We start from the raw sequence: 18,697 nt of genomic DNA, 5'->3' as shown, positions 1-18,697 counted from the left end.
CCTCTTGCTGTGCGCAACAGAAATGCAAGCGTTTTGCCGGGTTTCACGTTTGGTTTGTATTGCTGGCGTAGCTGATTAATGTTCCTTAACATGCCCTATCTTTTACTCTTTGTCTAATAGACCACCTTTAATACTCAGAGCAGAACTTTTTTGCACCGGTCACTAAGGTAAACCTAAAAATATCAGGTCTGAAGCTGCTGCGTTTGCAGTGGGGTCTTTCCTGGCACGTGGTTACATGAGCGCCCCATCCCCAGCACTGCGTGTCGTTGTACCTATGCAAATTCATCCTGGCAAGGGGATGCTTCTGGGCCTGCGTATACACACGCGCCTAGTGAGCGAGGTGTATTCATCACCAGGAAAATAAAATCATCATTCTCAGCTAGAGTAATGTAACGGGAATCAACACCCGTCAGAGCGACGCTGATAACTTGAGTCAGGGCTAAAAGCTTCCGTTGGCTTTCAGTCTGAAGCTGGCTACTGCTTGTATGTAGGTGCCGTGTATTTTTCAGCCCATCTATTGGGGATATTCCTCTGCATTGCCTGAGCGAGGGCAGCTGCCTGCTCTGAAGGCACGCCACTAAAAAGCCTGTGAGCGGCAGTGGGAACAGCCTTAGTGACCTTTGTCCAGCACTGCATTCTGGAGCCAACCTTTAAATCAGATGCCAGATCCAGGAGTAATGAAATCTCATGAGATGTCCCTCTTTCTGCCATCTTAAAGGGACGGCGTTTGCCAGCTCTCCGCGAGAGAGCTCAGGTGGATGTGTATCTAAGCGGTTGCAGCAGCTAGTCGCACCGCAGGAGCTCTGTTTTTCACGCGTTCTAGTGTGCACATGGGTGCCCAGCATACTCTCCTCTGTCTTTAAAGTTATCCTCTGCAATTGTTTTGATTGTGAAGGAGCTCAAGGAGTGTCACAGCTGGTCTAGCCTCTCTCAGAAGTACCGAGGTGCGCAGCGTGCATGCATGACCTCATTGGAAGCTTGTGTTAAAAACAAAACAACAAAACAACCCAAAGGAGACCTGATCTTGTGCGTATAAGGCAGATACGGAACTATTATTGCATCCAGTATGATTAAAGCACCTCAAGGATCCTGCTGTGGAGTTCGTATCTGCCCTTTTCTCTAGCTGCGCGTATTTATAAACGATTTATTAGTCTTGAAGGAGAAGCTCAGTTGAAGGGATGCTGACTGCTGAATAATCATGCTTCCACAGGAAAGAACTGTCTCATGTGATTTGCAAGCTTAAAACACTTCTGAAAGTAACTGCAGGCAAAATGCACGTCCCACAACCTTTAAAATTTACTTAGTGCTTGTACTTGCATAAAATTCAGCCTTCCGAGTACACCTGTGATTTGATGTGAACTTGTGCCTGCTAGGAAGAGAATTTAAGCCAGCATTAAATTCACCTCAGTCACTAGTACCCTCCTTACATGTTCCCATGATGTTTTCCATTAGATCCCATGATATTTCTTAGCCTGGGGAAGAGGGGGCTGAGGGGAGCCCTTCTCGCTCTCTGCAGCTGCCTGAGAGGGGCTGGAGTGAGGGGGGGGCTGGTCTCTGCTCCCAAGTCACCAGTGACAGGACGAGAGGGAACGGCCTCAAGCTGTGTCAGGGGAGGTTTAGGTTGGAGATGAGGGAAAATGCCTTCCCTGCCAGAGCGGTCAGGCCCTGGCACAGGCTGCCCAGAGAGGTGGGGGAGTCACCGTCCCTGGGGGGGTTCAAACACCATGTAGACGTGGCCCTTGGGGACATGGTTTAGGAGGCCTGGGGGTGTTGGGTTGGGGGTTGGACTTGATGATCCTAGAGGCCTTTTCCAACCTTAATGAGTCTATGGTTCTGTTGTACTCTGCTCAATCCATGGGGAAAAACCAGAATATCCTCATGGGAGCATTTTGCCTTTTTACTGCAGAGGTGCATCCGAGTTTAATCCAGCATCCAAATACGAAGTTGAACTGCGCAGTGAACCTCAGCGTCAATGTTACCAAACTTACCTGGCCAGAAATAATCCGTGCGCTGCTTCTACACAGTCGTATCACGCGCACTTTGCAAAACTGACGTGGAAATTCAGCCGCCGTGGGAGAGCTTTGCTCGCGCATCTCTTACCCTGGTGCTGGTTACGGCTGAGTGCGGCAGGCCTGCGGTGTTTCATGGATGGTCCAGAGATACTATATAACACCCCGTGCTCCGAGCAGTTCAGACGTGTGGCGAGTGATTTTGTCACGCTGCCGTTAGCTTGGAGTAGCGATCTGTGGGGCGTTACGGGAGGTGCGCTTTCTTTTTTTGTCTCGTTGAGCTCTGTTTGATATTTTTTTGCTACTCTTGGGTACCGCTTTTGAGATTTCAAAGGGATGATTTCAAATAGCGGTGGAGAAATTGAGTTTCAGATATAAAAATATTCTTTAAACATTTTCTTGTCTTCGCTCTCATCATCGCTTCAGGATATTTGTGCTTGGGTAAAGAAGCCGCTCTGTCGGAAATGTTCTTTTCCTGCTCTGAAGCAACAGTTTGGTATGAAAAGGAGAAAGCAGGAGAAGATGGGAAACTATGTGGGAGTATAATTAGCACATTTAGCAAGATAAATCTGGACAGAGGAAAAAAAAGACCAGATAAATACACTTATGCTGTCAGAGTAATTAGTTGGAAAATGTTTCTCTGTGTAAAAAGATTTGCCAACCTAAAATTTCAAATTTAATACAATAATAGCTTCAAATATATCAGAAAATGGGTCTTGAAGGTGCCCCATTACAGGACAAACTGATGTAAGTAGTGGACTCGGGTAAATGAGGATTAAGCGGTGTTCGAATCACCAGGGTGATTTAGGAGATAGTGAAAGTATTGTGAGAGAAAGGGACTGGAGCCGAGAGAGGTAACAAGAGTTTTTCTTATAATGAGTCTGCATCTCTGAGTTTGATCAGTGTTAAGGCTTTTAATTTCTTCAGGGTTTGTCCCAAGGATATTTGGGCCCTAGAATTATTTTTTTTTTTAATAAAACAGAAATATTTCACAGGAAAATTAGCCTCATATTTCTTACTCTTGACCATCGGGCATACTTTTCACCCAATACATACATTCCAAAGTGATGCATAAAGGTGGCATTTGTCCTGTGGTTATTCCCTCGTCTGATTTGCTAAACTGCACAAACATCGTAAATTAACGAGAGGACAGACATCAAGGAGACACTAGAAGTGTGGTGGTTTAGAAAGAAAAAAGAAAAGTCCACTCCTAATACTGTCAGAAAAAATTATCAGATGTAATAGTGGTTTGGGAAACTTAATGAGCTTTTGCTGTGGCTGAGTATGAGCGGCAGAAAGTTCAGTTGCATGTGTCTGGCTGCGTTCGCCAGGGAGTTAACCTTAAATTCCATCTCGGAAAAACGTAAAAAGATTACCAGGTTTCCTTGGAACAATGACACATCCTCTGCCAGGAAAAGCATCAGCCTTTCCACTGACTTAAAACTCCTGGCAAAAGACACTTCTTCAGCATTCTTGCCATCTCTTCGCTCCTCGAGGTTCCTACAGATGTGTGCTGTGTTTGCGATGAAACCTGCTGAGGTTTATGCTCGCCCCTGCGGCTGATCCATTGCCTTCTGCCTCTTCACATCCTCTTCCTCCTGCCTGGACCGCTGTGCCCGTCGGTTGTGTGGGGCTGTGGATGGACAGGTTGTGGCATAGAATCATAGAATTGTTAAGGTTGGAAAAGACCTCTAGGATCATCAAGTCCAACCATCAACCCAACACCCCCAGGCCTCCTAAACCATGTCCCCAAGGGCAACATCTGCACAGGTTTTGAACCCCCCCAGGGACGGTGACTCCCCCACCTCTCTGGGCAGCCTCTGCCAGGGCCTGACCACTTCGCAGTGAAGAAATTTTTCCTAATCTCCAACCTAAACCTCCCCTGGGCGGCTCTGCTAATGAGGCTCACGTCGCCTGTGCTTTATAGCAAACTTCCAACCTCTCTTAATCCGCGGAAAGCAGCTGCATTCATTTCGTGTACTTAATGACTTTGGCCATGAAATGCGATTTTCACATGAGAAGAATGTGCATTTGCGTTACGTTATGCGAAGGTAGGCGCAATTTGTCCGTTGCTTCACAGCAGGTTTTACGGCGATAATGCACGCGTTGCCCTTCGTGCACGCAGATCAAAGCCGGTCACGGGCAGGACCGCGTGTTGGGGAACACCTCGGGAGATGCACGTGCCGTTCAGCGTCGGCGACAGGCGTGGTTCTGTCAGCATCTGGGTACGAGATGCCAGAAATGTGTCTTGCCGGCTCAGGCTTGGCAATGGATACGTGTGATGGTGCTTACGTGTTGCTGGCAGAGCTAGTAACTGCTCCCTGTGGCTTAATATCGTGTCGATTATGGACTCATAGTGACACTAAAACTTTTTGCAGGAGCCAGTCACCAGTGTGCAAATACAGTTCATGCATAAACCGTAGACTTTTAGGCTTTCTACTGGCTCCCAGTCAGCGCATCGTTTTCAGAGGAATTCAGATAAGAGCTTGGGAGATGCTGTGTTGAATATTGAAATCGACTCCAAGATCTTGTAAGAGTTACTCCACAGTCTTTTGCTGCTCTCCAGTCTTCCCAGTGATGCCCCAAGTCAGCGCAGGCTCCACACCTCTGCCCTGAGATGGTTTCTTGGTGGAGGGGTTTATTTAAAGCATGGCGGTGCAGGCAGGTTTGGAGTTTGGGAGCAATGATTTTGCTCCTTCTAGCTGGCAACAGATAGGGAGAAGCTTTTGAGGGAGGAGGACTCAAGCATATTTTCCGAGTCTATCATTTTAATTCTCTAATTGATTATCATCTATTTATTTAATACCTTCCACGTAAAATTCTAACCTTATCTCTACTTCCATTGAGGGGTGGGATTTGGGTGTTTTATTTTCCGTTCTGTTCCTTGGGTTTTTTTAATTTTTTAATTTTTTTTTAGCCACAAGACTTTAAGCTTTAGATAGCACCACCGTACAAAAGGAGTCATGTCATTGGAAGCAAGGCACGTTCGCGGCGTTAGTTACCAAACACACAGGGTGGGTTCGCCAGAGCTCTTGTAACCTTTTCTTTATGTGCTCTTCCACATGCCGGCTCTCCGCCAGCGGCTCTGCGTTACTTGTTGAGATACGTGTGTGCGAGCGAGACCAAGAGCAAGTGTTTGTGGCTTCACGAAGCAGAAGATGAAGTTTTATAGACAAATCAAATGTATGCTTCGTGAGCCTTGCAGAAGCTGTCCTTTCCTCAGGAGAGCTGGTTGATGGAGTTAACATCACTTAGCGAACAAGGGAAACAAGGAAATTAAAACCAAAGCTATCTAAAGGAGCTTACTTTGACATCAGAGGCAGAGGCACGGCTCGGAGGGGCGGACACAGCCCCGTTGCCCTTGCAAAGCAAAGCCAGCTCTCACCTGGTGAGGATTTGGCACTTTAATTTAGTAGCCATCATTCCTAGTGTTGGCCACAGACTTATGTAGGCTTCTCCTTGAAATGATTTTTTAAAAGTTTTGGTGTTGCATTCTTCATTATTTTTCTGCCTGCGGTCACACTGACAAGTGAAACACGCTTATGAAACAGGGCCACTTAAAAGCTGCCTCTGCTCTTAATTAAAATCCTCTCCGCAGTCGCCAGCCCTTGCGTTTTGGATCTCTGTGCGGGGAGCGTGGCAGGTCCCTTGCGCCTTCCAGACAGGTTCACGGTAGGCTTGAAATTGTGGAGCTCCAGAGAAAGAAATGAGTCTTTAAAACGCCTGCTGCTTTGCTCCAAGCACAGACCTGCCAGAGGTTGGTGCAAGGATTATTCTTGGAGGGAGAGCCGAAGGGAGCTTCCAAAGCCGCTCGGGAAAGGAGAGATGAGAGTGTTTTGTTCTTGTTTTGTTCTTGTTAACCCCTGTTCTGGAAGAGAAATGCACTCGCACAGAATTGCACTCTGTAAAACTTTTGAATAAGACTTCTGAATGTGCCATATCATAACTTACTCCCCTGTTTACTTCGTGGCTGTTTCTCTCTACAAGAGGAATAACCAATAAATTATCCTCTGCAGGAGACTCCTGTCATCGCTGTCTTTATCTGTAGCTTATTGGAGATGAGCTGCTTTTTCTCAGACAGGGGGGCCACCGCATGAACTAGGCGCATTTTTAAGCTATATAATACACGATCGATGAAGGCTCGGCTAGCAAGCACTGCTCTTTTGGGCAAACTTGTACGTGAACCTGGCACGTAGCTTAATCTTGCCTTTCAAGTCACCGAGGTGAACTTGTTACTGTCAGCGCGGATTGGTCCTGTGAGATCCTGATCGCGTCTCCAGCGGCCTCCTGCTCTTGGAAGTCTTCCCCGCTCTTTGGTTTGTTACCGTCGCCCGCCGTTCGGCACGGCGTTGGGTTAGGAACCGCAGCTCTTGCTAGTCAGCTGCGCAGAGCGGCAGCGTGAGTGTGCAGGTGGATGAGGAATTGCCTGCCTGCTCCAGGAGTTAATGCGCTCGTCGGCTCGTCGTGGGTGTGTGCAGAAAGGCGGAGTGGACACTCGCAAGCTTGTCTCTACCTGTGTGAAGACAAATTTGAGCGATTCCTTGACGTAATGTTCATAGCACTCCGAGTTACCCGTACACCTGTTCGTGTGATGAGTTCGTAGGACCGTCTTTAAGCCTTTCTTTGCGTAGCATAACATGCTACCACTGAAAAGGTGAGGATACCGTAATCCGGAATTATAAGTCAGTCGTTCCACTTGTGCTGGCTAAGCATACATATTCCCATAATGAATGAACCTGACAGAGCCTAATGCATCATAGTTGTTTATCGGGTTCAGGAGGTTTGACAGCCATTTTGCATGTGAAAAATGACCATTTCGGGCTCTATGTCAAGCCATATATATAAACTATGCTGTTTAACACTTTGATGAGTTACCATAAATGCTATTTATAGATAATTTTGGCTATCACAGATGATACATGTTGAAGCTCTTCCAGGGGTATCCTTGAGACCCAGCTGTCTTTGGTCTGTCCTTTAAGAAGATGAAAAAAATCAATCTCCCAGTTTGGAGCCAACCAAATTCTGCCTGTGAGTCGTGTTCAGAGTCCACTAAGGTCAAGAGGGGCCTTTGCTTTGTGCTCCCTGGGTTTCAAATCAGGCCCAGGTGCACCTGTACTTTCTGGGATGATCCATTTATAAGGGATGCTGCAGGAGGAAAGGCTTTTCAACACCATGACATCCACGATTTTTGGTGGAGGATTACGCATGTCTATTAACAGAGCAAAACAAAAATTATGCCAGATGGGGAACGGGGAATATAAGCAAATATTCATCTTCCAGGGTATTTTGCTGCGAGGACAGTTATGTTACAGGGTAAAACCAATAGGTTTTCCTGTGCATGCAATTCTACTTTCTCTGTCTCTCAGATGGCATGAAGCTGGCTGCAGGAAGAGGAACAGTTCAGTTAGCTTTTACAATTTTACTCTGAAATAACAGTTGCGTATATGTAGGGCAATACAATGGATTTCAAATGTCACGCCTCACTGCAGTGAGTTTGTCTAAATGGGGACATTCGGAAGCATTGAAGTAGAAAGAGCTACACGGGTGTAAAGTCAATGAATATAAATCAGTAGGTTAATCCTCAGGTAGGTGTGCTCTTTCAAACGAAATGTTTGCTGTAACTTAGTCGTCCTACACACATGGACCTCACGCCTACAGATGATTCACTTGCTATTTCTGGAGAGTTCATGTATAGACTTGGCTTGACTCAAGTCCAAACTGGTGTAAATTACAGTATACGCAAGAGGAAAGGTTAGGCAATTCAACCTTTGTCTTAACTTGACCCGTACCACCTTCTACCCCGCATCGCGTTGCACAGAATCAGGCCTCGAATATGTTTAGGGAGCTGCTGCCTTTGTACGTTGGCGGTTTCATGCGTGGCTGCTGGCGTTTCGGGCAGACGGAGCCTGCCCGCGTGAAGCGGAGCCTGCGGTGCTGGGCTTTGGCACTGCTACGCTTAAGGGACGCAACTGTAGGTTGTGGGTTGCTAGAGTAGGTGTATGTACCCTAAATAAGCACAGGGCAGATTAAAGGATGGAAACTTTTCTCCCCGAGTAGGAAACCCACGTTTGATTGAACTGGAGCTCCTTGTTACCTGACAGATGTGGAAAATACCTCCAGCCATGTATTAGTTTTCCTTTGCTGTGTGCTTTGTTATTTTCTTTTCCTTTAACTGTTAGTTTCAGAACTTAGTAGCCCTTTAAACGTGAAATTTGGTAGTAAAGAATGATGAAAAAGCGTGGGGGGCGGGAATGTGCAATGCAGAAATAAATAATGGTCATACTTAATCACATCAATGGCGGCAGGCTACACCCTCTTACACGCACCAAGAAGTCACTCCTAGAAATCTTTAGAATTGCCTCTTTCTGGAGTGCCCTTTTTTTTTAGTGGAATTAAGCTCACCATGTGAAAAATCCTCCGCAGCGGCTGGAAGGATTTATCTCTGGGACTGCACTGTACACCAGCCTTGTGAGGATGTGAGCGTGCATAAACATCTTTAAAAGTTCTCACTGGAAAGCTTTGCAGAAGGAAGCTCGCTTTGAAGGGAGAGTTTATAGGTGGAACAAGAGCCTGTCCAGAAGCTGAAAAAGAGAGTGTGCTGAGAAAGTGGTACAGGAGAAGCTGGAGCAGTGGCTGAGGGAAACATTTCGTGGGTTTTCTAGAGGGGTAGTATCCAAGTGGAGGTGACTGGGTGGATTTCATCTTCGAGAGCTTGCACAGTGCTTTAAGTCTTCCCATGTCCTTCTGGTTACATAAAGAGCAGCCTCAGCGAAAGGCTCTTAGATGTCCCCAGGTAGGTACAATATTTTTAGACTGCTCTACGCTGTTAGGCAACAGCGAAGGCGCAAACTCGATTTCTGATACAAATCCTTTGACGGAAAATTTGCATTTGCTTGCCAAAAAGGACTGCCACAAAGCAGGAGAAAGTTTTATTTGCATAAGCAGCAAGAGGGAGTGGTGAGCGTTTGCACACGTGCTCCCTCTTCCTCTAAATACATTTCAAGTTGTGAAAGTATAACAAATTAGGGCAATCTAAAGACTTTCTTTGGTCCAAGAATCTGTTTAATTATCTGCAATCTTGTATGCAGCCATCAGAAAAGAAATTAGTATTCAGGAAGTTATGTCTGATGCTGAATTTGTGTGCTCCGCAACTTCCTGACGAAGAGGAGAGAGGTACTGGCAAAATGGAAAGCTGAATTCGCTCTGGGTGTCGGTGGTCATTTGTACGAAAGAGAACTTGGCCTTACACCTCCCTCTTTCTCAGGAGGTACAGCTTCTAATCACTCAGTTCTCATTTTCTCTTGCTTACATTCCTTAAGATACAGCAATTCGTGATTTTTCCTCTTTTATTCCTTTCTGCTTTCGTTTGTTGTTGGGTTTTTTTAGTCTTAGCTAATCATGTTTTTTTTACAGACTTAATTTTTTTATGTACAGATTTTCCAAGAGCGAAAGTGTTGTTCCAAAAGACCTTTGTGTAAAAAGTCCTGGACTCTTCTTCAGCGCTTTCTATTTTTAAGCTGGCATCATTTCTGCTTAAGAAAGCAAGCGAATAACTCTTCTGGCAAGTAGGCAGTGCTTTCGCTGTACAACTTAATGTCCATCGTACAAGGAGTAAAGGTAGCAGCGATGGCTGCACGTGTGCAGGGAGGTTGAGATATCTCATCCTGCTCTGTATTTAAGGGATTGTTTCATGGTTTTCTATTCCTGGGGCTCTGCACTAGATAAGGATCACTTTTGCCTTTATAAAACCAGCTTTTTGGAAGATAACTTTTTTGATTTGCTTTGCAAACAGTCTTAGCTTGCTCATGATCACTTTGTAATTTCTGTTGTCCGAGCAGCTGATTAAATATAAGCCATTTTAAGTAGAGGGTATCAAGGCTAGTGGGAGTAGCAGGACTAGCAGTAGGACTGGTCGAGGCACTTGGTACACGTACAGGAATGACACGGTTAAATCTCTCCTCACCGCTCTGAAAAAAAAGCATATCCTGATGTTGTATTTAATGACTCTCTATGTGATGAATGGTGCCATAAAGCTCTCTGTTGTGGTAAATTGCTTGACAACACTGAAATTAGGAGATATGTTTTATTATCTAATGTCTGCCTGAGCATATAAAGTAAAAAAAAAATGAATAAAAGGGCAGCGGGGGGGGGGAGGGATTCTCTGTTATCTGATACATGAATATTTATAGATATATTTTCAGTGAACAATTAATTTTGCAGATTTCTAAGCTAGAGGTTTAATCCCTGGCTTGAGCAGTTCGCCTTCCTATGAATGTTTTATTTTTGAACCATATTTTTATTTTTAAACTGTCAGGTGAGATGCCAAAATCCAATGGCATTCGAGGCTCTGTGTAAGCCGTGAACGCTGAGTATTTTCTATCTGACACCTCCAGACAGACAAGCGCTTCCCTCATTCCCTGATACTCAGCATGTCTTGGAGCAAGTTGATGTGGATGTTGTGCTTCATGCATTATTACATGCCTGGCTTATTCCTGCTCACTGACCTGGTCTTTCTCTCTCTCTCTTCTCTCCACCCCCTCCCCTTGGTGTAGCTTTCGCTCCCGGAGGAACAGAATGAAGTAACGAGAAACGGCTGTGAATCCAAGGAACTGGTCTACCTTGTACAGATCTCTTGTCAGGTAAATGCCGTGTTTTCTCCCCCCACCTCGTTTTGCAGACCGTATTGCGTTACGTTTGGCAGCACAGCCTCGTAATATTTTGATACGACACTTTTCTGCCGCGTGTGTGGATTTTTCCGCTTCTTGACGAGCTCGGTCCTCAGAAGGATGCTGTCTGTGGTACTGCGACCAGCTAATTTTAAGGAAAGGAGCATTGAGGGGAGGAAAAGGAGCCTGTAGAGCAAATAATCCTCGCTACAGTTTGCGCAGAGCTGCACAACGATTAGCCTAGAGACACAATCGTGCATGCTTAGACTCGGCATACGCACGCCTGTCAGCTGGGGGGAGCGAACATTGACACACGGACGCACCAGCTACATAAACAGAGGAAATACGTGAGGGAGAATGCCGGCCAGCATTTTTGTTGATCGAGGCGTGCTGCTGGCAGCCGGGAGATGGGGATTCTTGATCTGTTCCCAGTTATGTCTCCAGACATCTGGTATGAAATTCTTTTGCTGCCTCTGCTACTGTGGTATCAGAATGCTTTGGGCAGATAAACCTGCTGCTTTGTACCACCGATTCCCCGCCTGCTAACACAGGGAGAGAGACTTTGTACAGCGCTACGTAACAGGTCATCGTATTTTAATACGTTGAATGAAACTGTTGTTTGTAGGACACGTTGCACTGACAAATTCAGCTGAGAGTTGATGCCTGCGTTTGAGCATTTTTCTGCTCTTAACGTATCAGTTCCTTTCACGACTGGTCTCGGCACTTCTTGAGCATCCATCTTATCAATTTATGCTGAACATCAATGGGAATCACTGTGGCGTCTGTCCCTCTTTTTAAAGCTCTTTATGTGATTCTGCTGCCGTTTCTCAGGTTCTAAAAGGAAGTGTATGGAGTGGGCACGCCTGTGTTGCCTGCATTTGAATCGTGTGAGGTGGGGAAGTATTTGCTGTTGGACTGTACCAGCGGCATTGCTACACACAGACAGGCTGTGGATTTGCAGCGTGCTTGCTCTTCTGCCCTGACCCTGTGTGGTGTGCTCAGAGAGCGCGTCCTGCTCTCTTTTGAAGGTGGAGCTTGGCACAAGCTGAGCTACAGCAGTGTAGTTAGTGTGACAGAAACACGCCGAGTGATTCCTCTCTGTTGTCAGCTCTTATGGTGCAAGTACACCCATGCACAATGTATATATACATGGATATATAAATAGTGCTCTTGGGAGAGGGACGAGAGGCTGAAGGTGAACATCTCTCAAAATTGCCTGTGTTTGGGCATTTTGCTAGCACTGCTCTAACCCAGCTGTAGCTAGTTTCATACAAAATAATCACTTTCTAGAACAGCAGTCCAAGCTAACAAGCAGCACGGCGCAGTTTAATGGTGGACACGTGTCTGTGTCCCAGCCAAGAGCAGTGCAGTGACCGAGAGTGAGACTTTTCAGGGGACTTAAGGAAATTGGAATTTCAACACGTTTTGAGACCTCGTGTTTGGGACTGCATTCGCAGTGCTTAATGCAGAGATGGGACTTGGATTCTTTCCTGACTATTTCAGGTGGCCTACAGAAATGCCATTATTTTATAGAACAGTTTTTCTCTAAACCTGAAACATACCACTTCTGATCTTTGTACCTACCTTGCTGACATCTCTAAAGATTAACAGGACACCTTCAGGTTTAATTGTGTCCATAAACCCAGTAGAATATGCTCGTGCAAGAGCAAGCCCCAGGAGTAGCAAATAGCCAGCGCACAGCGTGCAAGGTGTTGATGGTGCACGGATGGAAGTGAGCCCAGCTGCCCAGCGGCTTGTCTGACCCCTCTGTGAGAATCTCGATGCTTTGCAGGGATGTTTCTGAGAATACAGTGCAGAGATTTGATTTGTGTGGGGACAGCGTGGTGATTTCTGTGCCTCGGCTAAGGAAGATGCTTCTGCAAGACTTAGCCGAGCTGCTGTCCCATAAGAGGCTGTGAACCATGTCCAACTGCTGAGAAGTTCTGTTACCCTCTTATTCAGTGTAACTAAGCTAAAATGAAAGCGCTGGGAGTTCGCCGCATTACTTTAAAGGGTGGGCATAGAACCTGTCACCTTTTCCTTTTTTTCCCACAGAATCCCAGACTGGCGGGGGTTGGAAGGGCCCCCTGGAGCTCACCCCGTCCCACCCCCTGCTTGAGCAGGCACCCCCAGAGCAGGGGCACAGGGCCGCGTCCAGGCGGGGGGTGAATGTCTCCAGGGAAGGGACCCCACAGCCTCTCTGGGCAGCCTGTGCCCCTGCTCTGGCACCTGCACAGGGAAGGGGTTTGTCCTCATGTTCAGGGGGAACTTCCCATGTCCCAGCTTGTGCCCATCCCCCCTTGGCCTGGCGTTGGGCACTAATGAAAAGAGCCCGGCCCCATGCCCCTGACACCCGCCCTTCAGATATTTATAGGCATTGATGAGATCCCCCCTCAGCCTTCTCTTCTCCAGGCTGAACAAACCCAGGTCCCTCAGCCTTTCCTCACAAGGGAGATGCTCCAGCCCCTGACCATCTCGGCAGCTCTGCGCTGGCCTTGCTCCAGCAGCTCCCTGCCCTTCTTGAACTGGGGGGCCCAGAACTGGCCGCAGCCCTGCAGGTGTGGCCTCACTGGGGCAGAGCAGAGGGGGAGGAGAACCTCCCTCGCCCTGCTGGCCACACGCCTTTCCATGCCCCCCAGGGCACCGCTGGCCCCCTTGGCCCCAAGGGCCCGGTGCTGGCTCAGGGTCACCTCGCTGCCCCCCAGCACCCCCAGGGCCTCTCAGCAGAGCCGCTCTCCAGCAGGTCCCCCCCAGCCTGTGCTGGTGCAGGGGGTTGTTCCTCCCCAAGGGCAGGGCCTCGCACTTGCTCTTGCTGAATTCCCTGAGGTTCACCTGGGCCCAGCTCTCCAGCCTGTCTGGGTCTTGCTGGGCGGCAGCACAGCTACTGGTGTATCAGCCGCTCCTCCCACCTTGGTATCATCAGCAGACTTGCTGAGGGGATGCTCTGTCCCTTCGTCCAGGTCATTGATGGATATATTAAACAGGACTGGACCCAGCACAGACCCCTGGGGGACCCCGCTAGTTAGAAGAAAGTTATAAGAAAGTTAAAAGAAAGTTTCTAAAGTTTCTATTGGGGTTTGGTTTTTGTTTTGGGATTGTGTGGAGTTTTTTTGTAAGTAAATCTTCTGGCTAGCTAGAGTTGCTCCCCACCCCAAGTCTGTTAGTACCTCTCGTGTGTGAGTGTATGTCCCCATCTCCCCGATACTTACAAAGCTGAGAAACTTGTGGCATCTGGATTCAATGAACGGAAAGGCATGGAAGGGGCTGCGCAGCTGAGCATCGTTTCTACCGTGGAGATACTTCACCCCTGACATCTCATGGCCTCTCCTAATGTCCAGGGGAAGATTCCATTCTGTCACGCGTTGGATGTTAGCGGTGTCTGGATGGGTTTGGCTCTGCGTTAGAATTGAAAGGGAGGTGTGAAATAGCTCATGGAATGATAGTGCAGTGGGGAGAGATTTTGGCAGGACGCATCTGTATCAGGCCAAAAATACTGAAGAAGGGAGAGAAAAAAAAAAGCCTGTGAAACAAATTTCACTCTGCTCGCCTTTTGGATACGCTACTAGCGGTGGTGTTCAGCCCACTGCAGCAGCTTGCAAAAATCTCCTTGATTTCTCAGATGGACACACAGAAAAACGAAGTCTGATAATTAAGGCTAAGCCCATATAAATTTAGAATCCTTAAGACATTTGTGATTTGTTGCAAAAACAGATAGCGTGGGGAAGAGCAAGGGCATTTGGCCATCCTAGCGATTTTAGATGACGGACCTTAAAGAAATAAGCTGAAAAACCTAACTTTGGGTTTGAATACATTCTGCTGCTGTGCCTTGCCCAGTCTGGACTGCACAGATAGAACCTGTGTGTTGTGTGGTCCATGAAAAGACATGTATTTTGTCATTTCGCTCTGTGGCAGACAACAAAACCAAAGCTTTTGAACTTCAGACTTTTAAAACATCCAACTCGGTCTTAGCTGTGTTTGGCAGACTGCAGTTCGGCATTTACGCTAAGGAAGTTCTATCCCGCCCTTCCCCATCTGTAAGTATAATTGTAGTGGTGTAAAGAGAATTATTGTTTGGTGCCTATTTTGCAAAACCTTCCCAGATAAGGTTGGAAAAAAAATTTTTCTCTTGGAGTTGTGTTTGTGACACATTTCTGCTGCAAGTCAGCCTGTGAAATATAAGCTTTGTGTGAGGTTCAGAGGGGTTTCTGTAAGTCTCTATTCAGCTTTTCTTCTACTTAGAGACCTCAGAAAAATTAATCCAGTCTACTAGCTCATAAGAAGTGGGAATATAGAGAGTGCTGTTCCAAGCGTTTCTGAGAAGTGGAAAGATAGGATTCTTCTTTTGATTTCTTTGAACAAATTGAAACATGAAAACTAGCAAATGACGAAGGTAGGTAGGGTTTTATAGATCTGGTTGGGAAGAGCTGATGGTGGGGGGGTTGGTTGGGTTTGTTACAGCAATGTAGGTGGACTCTCCTTTTTTCCAAGTCCGATTGCGCCGTTTAACTTTCACGTCTAGAAGATTGCTTTCAGGACACGAACAGTCACTGCTGTCGAAAGATTGCTGCTATTAAAATAAATGTGAACAAAATCCCTTTCTGTGATAAAAGAAGGGGTGGAGGAATGAATAGAGAGGAGACTTTTTAAACCATCTACAAACGCCTGAAATCTGAGGAGGGATTCTGGGGAGAAGGAGTAACGTTTTGAGCTCGCACATCCCCAGAGCACGGACAGCATGCCACGCGCGTGTTTTGCTGGGGAGGAAAACGTCTCTGAAGAACGTTGGAGACCGTGTCTTGTGTGGGAAACAGAGAAGGATAAAATCCTGGGAGGGGTGGTGTGAGGACGGTACCTGTGAACCTCTGAACTCTGCTGACAGTAATTGCAAGCCTTAACAATAACCGTGGTCCTTAAAGGGCCACAGGGAATGTCTGAGACCTTTATGGGTTTATGCGGTACCTGTAGGCGGCGAAGGCCCGTTGACAGTGTTCGCAATCCTTGCTAAGTTCCACGGGGATAAGCAAAGAATTTACAAGGTCTGCAACACATTTAAAAGGGGTTACTACGTGTTGAGAATCAATCAACAAAAGTAAGAGCCTGCAAAAAGGTTGAAATAGCCTAATCCATCCAGCATGTTTTGTCGAGTTGGAAAGCGGGCTGAAAATAGGCTTTTCTAATGGGTTTGGATTTGTTTCCGTGGCAATAAAGCAGCAACTACCTGCGTTCATATTTAAGTATTACAACGTAAGAATGGCCAATCTCAGGTTTTATTTTGAAAAAAATGCAAGAAAAATTAAAATAGCGTGCACTACTAATTAAAAGGCGAGATTTGCGGTATTTCTACACTTCGAACACAGTGAAATTTTGAATGGCAAGGAGAGAACACGAGACCAGCTGTGAAAATGTCCCAGTTCTAGGGGAGACCTTAAACTCTAGCCATCTCTTGTAGTTTTTGTTGTTCGTTTTCATTATCACAGGTAGATCATTGAAACAGAAATGATGGGCAGTAGAAGCCAGAGATGTCAGACCGTGCTGGCATGAGTGATGCTTGAAAACATCTTAGGACTAGATCTCATGATAGACCCTTAAACACAGGCTGACTCTTGTGATCTCAGAACAGAGCCTCACTACCTTCTCCGTTCCCTGCTCTGCGCGGGATAATGCCGACGTCCTGCAAAGGAAGCCTCTTTCTGCTGCAGCGTAGGTAGATTTCTAAGGCTGTTTTCAAAGCAGGAAGCTCTCGTGTGTTTTCTCCATTCTTCTTGCATTTGCGGAGCCCACACTGGCAGTGAGGTGAGCCACGTGGCTTGGTTGTACAGGATGCACGGTACTTTGCCCTGTTCCTGTTTTTTGTTGAAGGCAACCATTGCTGTCTGTGCTGTGTTCATTTTGATTGATAGAATCAGGTCTCCAATGTACTAGATGAAGGCATTTACGCAAATCTATGCCACTTGTATCTCCCAGCTCTGCCTTGCAGGAGATTCAAGCTCGGTGTCTTCTGTTTGAAGAGCAGCATTTGCAAAACTCCGAAGGCAACCCCATCCAGCGTTCCACGGCTGGAAGCGTGGTTGCAATAATAAGTGCTTCAAGGGCAGCGGTAAGAATGCCAGGAAAAAATGGGATCTGAGTAGGAAGAACAGACAGGACTCCCCATCCTGGGTGGTTTGTGGGGAGAGAAGAGTGGAATATATTTTCACAGAAGCAAATGTCTTGCTCAGACTACTAACGTCTAAAGTATGGTTTGCTGGTTCCGTCTGCCTGTGCTAGTCCATACTAAAAGCCACAAATTGCTTGCAGTAGGATTTTTGAGTCAGACATTCTAAAACCTTTTGTATGATTGTTTTTTGTCTTAAAGGCTGCTTCTTTAACATACTAATGGCTTCATCTTGTGTGATTGAAGCTCAAACACCTAAAGAACAGTTACTGAGTAAGTGCTACTAACATTCTTCCTGTGAAAAGCTACAGTTCTTTAAAAGATGACCCTAAAGGGCGAATTCTAACACAGGCATATATACTTGTGTGTGTTTTATAGGCATATTAAAAAAAAAAAAAAAGAGAGAGAGGAAAGCTGGTCTCCTCTTTGTTAATGGGATATATGTGTGTGGAGCATCCAAGCTGGATCCTACCCAGCGCAAAATCTGTTTTCAGAATATGTGTTAACCTCCTTCTCCTTTCTTAATATAGAATTTTCTGCCTGGGTTGTTTAAAGAAGATTTTCCTAGCAAAAGCAGTTACTGTGCCCTTCTATTGAAGCCCCAGCCCAGGCACTCGCACCCCCCTCTTCCACCTGAGCTCTGGTGTCCATGCAGCTGCTGGACGAGTCCTGCCAAGGATGAAAACCAAACCCAGGCCCTGGGTGGTGGAGTACTTCGGTGGTGGTGCAGCTAAACCGAAGCAGGTGTAAAACGAACATGCACTGAACTGCAAGGGTGCGCTCCGAGTTCGTAGCGCCAGCTGCGTTGTACAGAGGGCAGATGGGGACCCTCAGTGCACCCTAAAGCTTCATCGCTCGGAAGGGCTCGGGAGAGTTACTCTGGTTTGAAACGCATTAAGATGCTGGTCACCATCGTGGCCTTTCCCCCTCCAGCCTGGTTTCTGTGCTGCTTTCCTGACTCTTGGTACCACTTGCCTGAAGATGACTGCAACAAAATGCCTTGAGAAATGTTAACTTGCGCTGACAGGTTTGCCCGTGAGACTTAGGTGCCTCACGTGTTCGCGAGTGTTTGAAAATCCCTGTTGTGATACTGGGTATTTATTTGTAAGTTCCCCAAAACTTTTTAAAACCTGACCACAGGCCTTCATGGACTGAATCTTTTTAGCCCATCCTTCCAGATGTTCACAAATGTTGAAACCTCTGTCCTAAGCATTTCTCGGGTGAGGAGGGCTGTTTTACATTAGTCAAAAGAAAGCAACTAAAATCCTTGTTTCCACAATGCTAATCCATCACTTGATGTTCCGTGCTTGAATGGTTGATCTTAGGTCATATACTTCATGCCTTCTGCTCTCAACCACGATAAATAAAAATGAAGTGACAATAGTAACGTGGATTAATAAAGAATGTATGAAGCTGGCAAGCGGCCTGAAAAGTGCTGCTGGGCTGCGTTCAAAGCTCAGGCGATGCCGAAGCGCTGCCAAGGTGTAGTGTCTTTGAAAAACTTGGGTCAGTTCCAGGCTTTTTGGAAGTAAACTAGTGTCTGTAGGGAAGAGAGAAGGTATTGAGTTGCATTAGAAGCCTTTAAGAACTGTATAATTAGCATATATTACTCTGTAGCTGTTAGGATAATACTAAAGGATAAATTCATTCATGAATTAGGACAATAATTGTTAAGGGCAAGGATACGACTGACTGGTTTTTGGCATTTTGCTGCAGAGCACTGATTTGGGTAGGGCGGCGCTTGGGTCAGGCCCCGAGGGAACGGCAGGGAGATGTGCCAGGGGAGGGTGAGGCTGGGCATTAGGAGAAGGCTCTTCCCCCAGAGGGTGGTGGAGCCCTGGAACAGGCCCCCCAGGGAGGCATCACGG

General features: G+C 46.6%; 1 protein-coding gene across 3 annotated transcripts in view; it reads left to right on the top strand.

Annotated features, from left to right (window-relative positions):
* ARHGAP32 (Rho GTPase activating protein 32) overlaps nt 1–18,697 on the top strand; it is a 261,791-nt gene that overhangs the window by 145,722 nt on the left and 97,372 nt on the right. For all 3 annotated transcript variants that reach the window (XM_064470921.1, XM_064470920.1, XM_064470919.1), the window contains one exon: nt 10,562–10,648. In XM_064470921.1, coding sequence (XP_064326991.1) covers nt 10,562–10,648 — 87 coding nt within the window. The remainder of the gene's footprint in view (nt 1–10,561; nt 10,649–18,697) is intronic.

Source organism: Phalacrocorax carbo, chromosome 21 (genome assembly GCF_963921805.1).
Source record: "Phalacrocorax carbo chromosome 21, bPhaCar2.1, whole genome shotgun sequence".
In the NCBI taxonomy this organism is placed as follows: Eukaryota; Metazoa; Chordata; class Aves; order Suliformes; family Phalacrocoracidae; genus Phalacrocorax; species Phalacrocorax carbo.
The sequence above is the reverse complement of the archived record's forward strand: the minus strand, read 5'-3'. Positions and strand labels throughout refer to the sequence as shown.